General features: G+C 39.2%; 1 protein-coding gene across 1 annotated transcript; it reads right to left on the minus strand.

The window, feature by feature from the left end:
* Positions 1 to 2,031: 2,031 nt before the first annotated feature.
* On the minus strand, positions 2,032 to 4,462 carry mnx1 (motor neuron and pancreas homeobox 1). Its single transcript, XM_062479831.1, has 3 exons — positions 3,934 to 4,462; positions 3,108 to 3,268; positions 2,032 to 2,908 (listed from the first exon to the last, which is right to left on the minus strand). Exons 1-3 carry the CDS (start codon positions 4,418 to 4,420, stop codon positions 2,624 to 2,626), a joined length of 933 nt encoding a protein of 310 aa, XP_062335815.1. The 5' UTR covers positions 4,421 to 4,462; the 3' UTR covers positions 2,032 to 2,623.
* Positions 4,463 to 7,097: the final 2,635 nt, after the last annotated feature.

The following is a 7,097-nucleotide window of genomic DNA, read 5'->3' on the forward strand; positions in this document are numbered from 1 at the left end:
AAGTTGCAGGCAATAGCAGCTGCACATTTTGTGACACATTGGACACAGTCCTTTAGGGGGCAGTGTCTGGCAGTATCTTGCAACACAAGCAGTTTTAGTAATGCACATTCTCACGATAAAACAGTGAATGCTTTTCAAACTTTACTAAATCTATATCCCCCTTTCTGTTAAGTGACTAAAAACATTACCAATCCCTCTTGAATTCTATATCTACTAACCTATCTGGACTAATGGTAATGTATCTTTCAACCAACAGATTAGGCCAACACATCATCAACATATCCTTCTATCCCTTCACAGTGTTAGCACAACAGAGTGAGCGCTCCAGTGTTTGGTTTCCAGGCTATTCTTGTGGTTCCCTGGCCCGGTGGCACCCTTGTCCAACCACATGCACTACATAGCAGAGTCACTCTGTTACATTTGATGCCTGCTACTAATAATTAGCGCTATTAGCTATTAGCATGGCCTGCTGAAGACCATACTGAAGGATGGTGTAGCCGGAGGGCAAGACACGGTCACTGAGGTCATTGGAAGGAAACTACCCTCTTCCATCCATCGTTTTGCTCATGGATTAGGAAATGTATCACAGGGATGCAAGTTTGGTCGTCATCCCCCACCTATCCTATGCACATGTATGCATCCTTATCCAGATTATCATTTTCACATTATGGGAGCTTAAGTCCCAACATTCTGCAGCCATAACAAGACAGATGACTTTACTCTTCAGCTAAGAATCCAAAACAGCAATGATCCTCAGAGACTATGTGTAGCTAAAATAAACATGACACATAAACATACTGTAAAATACCCAGGAAATGCTATTCAAAGGGGTAATTTATTTGAACACCATTTCACTCGTTTTCCACACCACCCCATCATCCCATTCAATCTTTATTAAGTACTGTCATTCTGTTTGGGCTGTTGAATTTCTGAGAAAAGGCTAAATCTGAGATGAAGATAGTGGCTCTACAGAGCCACAGTACATAGGCTATTGTATGCAGGTGCAACACTACTAACCCAGGTAGGTGTGTGATGAACCAACAATGACCCTGTAATGGTGTACTACAAATGTGTGGCATTTGATCTGATGGCATAGAGGTATAAATGACTTGTCAAATGACAAGTAATTTAATGGCAAAAGGTATTGGATCCCAGGTGTTTATCCATCAAGGAGTTCTCTCACTGGGATTTTTATTTTGTTTAGCTGAAAAAGCAGGTATATCTCTTTGTGTCTTCACCGTTGAGTAACTTGTCATTCGATCAGGAGCAACATGATATGTTGTGCAGTAGGAAAACAGACTACTTTGAATATCTATTTTTCTCTGTAATAATAGGGTTTTGTTACGACAGCATTTTAGAACAATTTTCAGAATGGCTTTGAAGTTGTTTATAGGCCCACATTTATTTTTGACCAGGTAGTCTGACTAGACGATTTAATGGCCTAAACTGCAACAAATATGACTGATTCAAGCAGATGTAAAAAGAAAAAGAGATTGCTTTAACCTACTAAAAAATCAGGTTGTTGTACCAATTTAATTAAGGAATGTGCCCATTCAACAAAGAGTCACATAGAAATCGGATGTTTTCAATCCGGTGAAAATAATGTTTGTATATAAGACAGGCGCGGTGATTGATGACCTGATCTAGAAGTTTATTAATACGAGCCCATTGCTAGTTTGGTGTGAAATGTTTCCAGCGACTGAGTCGGACTTGTGTTTGCCCTCGCTGCACGTTTGCACAGATTCGACAGAGCTATTAACAACAATTCCCATGGCCCGACCTGTCAGACGGGTGGGGACAACACGGTCTTCAATGCATTCAAGTCACTCACAGCTTATAACACACTATAAATAAACAACCACACTAAATCAGCATTGTATGGTAGCCCCATGAATGGAGGAGGCATGTAGAATAGCCAACAATTCATTTAATTCACGACCGCAAACAGTGTTAAAAACACAAAGCAATTGCATTTAATATAAAACGAATTTATTTAATAGTCTGCACCGACATAGACGCTAAACAATAATTTAGCATGCATTGTTATAACCCTTTTTATAAATATACAAAAATAAACACGTAACATTTTCTGCACTTAAATGGTTTGACACAATTACAGTTACACCAAACACCAAATAAACAAATATTTTAATGCAGTGGCAATACCAAAATACCAAATATTAGTCTGCAGGGTCGGAATTTTCTTTTGGCCATCATATGAATGGAAAATAATTTTAAAAATCCCACAGTGGACAACGCAATATTGGAGTAGTAGGCCTATCCTGAGCCGAATGGGTGAAACATAGAATTTGCACATAATACATGCAACGTTACAGACAGCGCGGTATTCAATAACACTAAACCTAAATCTGCTCCTTGTATTGCTTGTTTGGGCCATTCATTCTGCAATCTGCACAGTTAGCACATGGCTCAAATCCCTGAATATCGGTCAGGCATCGCCCAGTCAGTATTTTTTTTTTTACACATTATGGTCATTATTCCAGGTAGATGATTGCCGTGCTTGATGTCTTATCTTTACATGCAGCTGCAGATTTCTGAAACTTCCCAGTCACTTTTTAAAGGAGCTGATATAATGGCAGGTGCCCAATGCCTTTGAGCCGTCTCAAGGTTGAGGACTTATATCACTGGTGTGGTTTCGTTCGTCTTCTGACGAACAATCTGACGAGTTGTAGAAGTTATCACCTTCGTCGTCATCGCTGTCCCTAAAGTCTCGTATTCTACCACCTTTGACAGATTCTGTTTTATGATAATCCGTTTGTTCTAGTCCGTCAGATTTCTCCTGACCATTTTTCGTGCTTTTCTGTTTCTCGGCTTCTTGCGCCGCTTGCTCTTTGGCCTTCTTACTCCGCTTCCATTTCATCCGTCTGTTCTGGAACCAAATTTTCACCTGAAAATAAAAACACGTTCTAAGGAAATAGCAGGTAAAAGCACTTGTTATGGGCTACAGCAAATGCGTAGCTTTCTGTCTTGCTTAATGGGCATCCAGTGACACTGACCTATTGTGGGTTACACTAGTGGCATACTGTGATGATCAATTGTTTGCTAATAAAATAGTCTGAATATCGGCTAGATTTAAGCATTCTTACCTGTGTCTCTGTCAACATCAAGGATGTTGCCACCTCAAAGCGCTTCGGTCGCGACAGATACTTATTCAATTTGAATTGGTGCTCCAGTTCTAACAGCTGCTGGCTTGTGAATGCAGTTCTTGGTCTTCTACACTTTCCAAGTAAGTTGGACTGCGCCTGAGCTGAAAAACAAATCAGAAATAATTTTGGCTGAAACAGCAGTTTTGTCTGCTATGGAAAGATTATAGAAGGCTGACTGTACGGAAATAGCCTGTAAAACATGCCAAATATCAACATACACTTGATTTGTCTGAGATATCCAAACTACCTAATGTTGTCTACAATTAAAATTACATTCAGAACAGTTAGGCTACAAGCGTTTTATTGGAGGTACAACATTTTTTGTCAATGTAGAGATGTGAAGACATGACATCCGAACACTATGCTTGTTGAGTTTAATTGCCATCAACGAAACCCCTACAACGTATTTTTGAATAAATGTAACGGGCTTAGCTATTTGCCACCTCATTTTGAACGAATCTGTTAAACGAACAGAAACAAAAAGGCAGTATCTGGTGAGCAAATAGTGTGTCGGCTGTGGGTTTCACACTCTTCCGTCAGTTTCCCACTGTCCATTATCTGTTCATTTTAGTTCCCCTCAGAAAAACTATCGCTCTACTTCTCATCTTTGGCTAGTCTGAAACATCTTTTTTTGTCTGCCAAATGGCTGAAAGTCGGAACAATACATTATGCAGCAAAATCATCGGTGCACGAAAAAAAACACACAAAAATACCCAACCCAAACGTAATTGTTGCCCTTCTAACAAGCCTAAGATTATTTACTCACAATTAAAATCGGGCATTTTCGGAAGCATCATGCCTGCAGTGGAAACCCGCAACCAGTGGTCCAGTTGAAACGTCCCTGCCGTAAGTTTGAGGGAATCAGGGTGATGGTGATGGGATCCATGTGGGTAGGAGTAGGACAAGGCAGGGTGCTGACCAAGGGCGGCCGCCGAGTAGGTGTACATGGGGTGGCCGTAGAGAGCCTGTGGGGAGATCCCCGCGCTGCTCTGAGGATGTAATCCAACCATGCTATGTGGACTGTTTAAGAAGCCCGGTTTAGGGATAAAGCCACAAGAGGAAATCCTCGGTGGAGACGGCGTCTCTGTGCGTAAAGAGTCGGCACTGGCGTTTAGTTCGGAAGCTGGTACACTACCGGACGAGGATATGGAAGAAGACGATAAAGAAGTCACAAGAGCAAGAGGAGATGTTTGTACTTTAGGTGGATCAACAGCTAGAAGCGCGTCAATGCGAAAGTTTTTAGATTTCTCCATTTGGCCCTATATGTCCTCGTCGTTTTCAGACGTTTATCAGTCGCGTACAGACGATGTCGAAGTGATACTGTTCCACCGCTCAAAGTTATGATCTAGGTTGAAGTGTGAGTGGTGAAAGTCAGTGTGACACTTAATTCCTATTCGATAGGCGATTGGTCCCACCCGTTTGGCAGGGGGTTGTCCCATTGGTAAGTGCAGGTCGTGTTTATAGCGCATTTCGTTGGCGCAATATTACCCTAGAAATGACCCGTCCCCTGTTCAGTCGATAATAATATGGTCCTGTTTTAGAAAACATTTTGTTGAGCGGGTACAGTCACACGTCAACAAGGTACATTATGCATGACTGTCAAATAGAAATGTGTAGCAGTTAAATAAACGTATTAATAATAAAATCAAACGTGTCATTGGAACAGTAGCCTCAAATAAAATATTTTTTAAAGAACTTTTGGCAAATATGAACCCTTAAAGGTCAAAGGCACCGAAGACTAGTTCAATTTTTTAATGGTTCAATGAAACTAGCTTCAAGTTATATGCTTAATAAAACAAAATTCGCTTAATATTTCAAATGTTTTGTTTAGCTTATGTTGCATATACAAATGGCTTGCTTGAAACCGCGCAAACAAAAAATGCAAAAGTCGCAGGAGCGCACATGGCACAAAAGTTGCATTTGCAATGAATTAATGTTGCACAATTTATCACATAAAAGCATGGTTTGTTACTTTCAATAGACCCTATGGGAGATAATCGAATGCAAAATGAATCATTTGGGTTTATAGTTCCCTCCGTACAAAAATTATGTCACAAATGAATAACTCTATGCATGACCTCTCCATGCGTCTTCGAGGCCAGCTGGGAAATTGAACTAAGAGCCGCCTTATGCCACTTCCCAAACCCAGAATAAGTATTTTAGTTTATTGCTTGCATGCCACACACTAGTAAAATGAGCTAGATGTGCATAAGCTTGCATAGCTGTGCATGTCAATCATGAAAACATCCGAATGCACTCTTTTGCAAAAGGAAACAAGTTTTGTGAAATTAAATACACATTTTGCTAAAAGGAGACGGCAAAATGTGTTGCATAGTATGTAGCCTAAACAAGGCAATTTAATTTCAATGAAAAAAGGCTAAAAGACTAATCGTAATTTTTTGTCAGACAATTTAAAAACATGCTAAACATAACATGAAATCGATGATGAGGCCGTTCAGTCAATAACACTAAGGTTATTTGACGTTTTCCACAAACTTGTAACACAAATAATTATTGAAAATGTAGCCTTTAGAAATATCTCCCGTGAAACATTGTCATTTCAAATTCAATCTAATCAGAATATCCTCTAAACAAAATATTTCTATAGGTGAATTGAATGGGAAAATTATACTTACATAGGTCGTATAGCCTAAAAACAGTTTTTTAAAAGGACAGGCCTAGTTAAAAAAATTTTCTTATGCATATTTGTCATTATTGTAAGCAATGATTCAGATATTAGACCAGAGAAATAACAATTAAAAAGTATGGACTGATAAGAGCATTAATGAAATTTTATGTAGCTAGTTTAGACTTGCATGTTTTATAGGCCTGTCTCCACACAATTTCGTTTTGAGACAGAATATGTAAAGACATATTCCAACGTTTGCGTAGAGCACATACTTCTGCAACATTTTGTATACTATTAATGAAAAAAAGGCTATATTGTCTGTATTGGTCAAAAGTTGAACAAATAATTGGTATTATTGTGACAAAGTTCACATAATTTGTACATAAATTAAATGGGATGGAGAGAGAGGTGTGTTACATATACGTAGCCCATATATGTTTTGTGGAACTCTGGGGTTGGCTGTCCTTCGGTCTAATAAGCCACTTAAAGTTAATGGAGGAAGAGGTCAAAACGAGAATTATTGACACCCTGTTGCCCTTAACCTGTCTCCCAATAAAGCTGATTAGTTTTTGTCAATTCATCAGCTAACCGCTCTCATGGGACAGGCTCCGACGTTTATTTGCTCGGGGGAAATCAACAAGTCACGAGTAGTCCCAAGTAAAGGATCACCATTTAATTGGGAACCTTGATGATATCATGACCGATTATGATAGCTCAGCTAGAGATTGATGTGTGGCATGAGAACGTAATGGGAGGCACGTGCACCAAAGAACTTAACCTGCAGGTAAACCTGCAGCGAAGTTTGATATTTCATGTCTTTAGCTAAATGTAAGGTCTTCATCATTAATTTTGTTATTTTGTTAATTAGGACATTGATTAAATAGCATATTTTGACAGACCATCTGAGCTAAATCCTGCTTTATCAAAACGCAATATTCTTACGTCACTTAGCCTATATCTTATGCCTCTGGTCACGCATGCCATACGATGTGCTTTGTCCCCTCTGCATGGTTTAATTTCATTAAGGGGCCACATGAATACTTCTATTAAAGCACCAGTGAAATATGAAGCCATTTAGTATTGGCCTGACCAATCACCAAGATTTATGGCCCCTTTTCATCACATCAAGAGGGGAGAAAATTAATAAGGAACCCTGAGATGGAAACGGCCCCTAAAACCCCAGTCTTTCCTGAAAGCTGTTAATTTGCGCCGTAATTACTTTCACAATTAACTAAAATACAAATCAAAGTGACAAATCGAGATAGTTTATATATTAATTACCTTCTGTAAATGTGTTCATT

The sequence above is a fragment of the Osmerus eperlanus genome, chromosome 15, assembly GCF_963692335.1.
Source record: "Osmerus eperlanus chromosome 15, fOsmEpe2.1, whole genome shotgun sequence".
Classification (NCBI taxonomy): Eukaryota; Metazoa; Chordata; class Actinopteri; order Osmeriformes; family Osmeridae; genus Osmerus; species Osmerus eperlanus.

Coding starts and splice junctions, on each gene's coding strand:
- mnx1 (XM_062479831.1), bottom strand. CDS start 4,420: ATGGAGAAATCTAAAAACTTTCGCATTGACGCGCTTCTAGCTGTTGAT. Junction 3,269..3,933: donor GAAAATGCCCGATTTTAATT/GTGAGTAAATAA, acceptor TTTGTTTTTCAG/CTCAGGCGCAGTCCAACTTA. Junction 2,909..3,107: donor TGATGTTGACAGAGACACAG/GTAAGAATGCTT, acceptor TTTTATTTTCAG/GTGAAAATTTGGTTCCAGAA.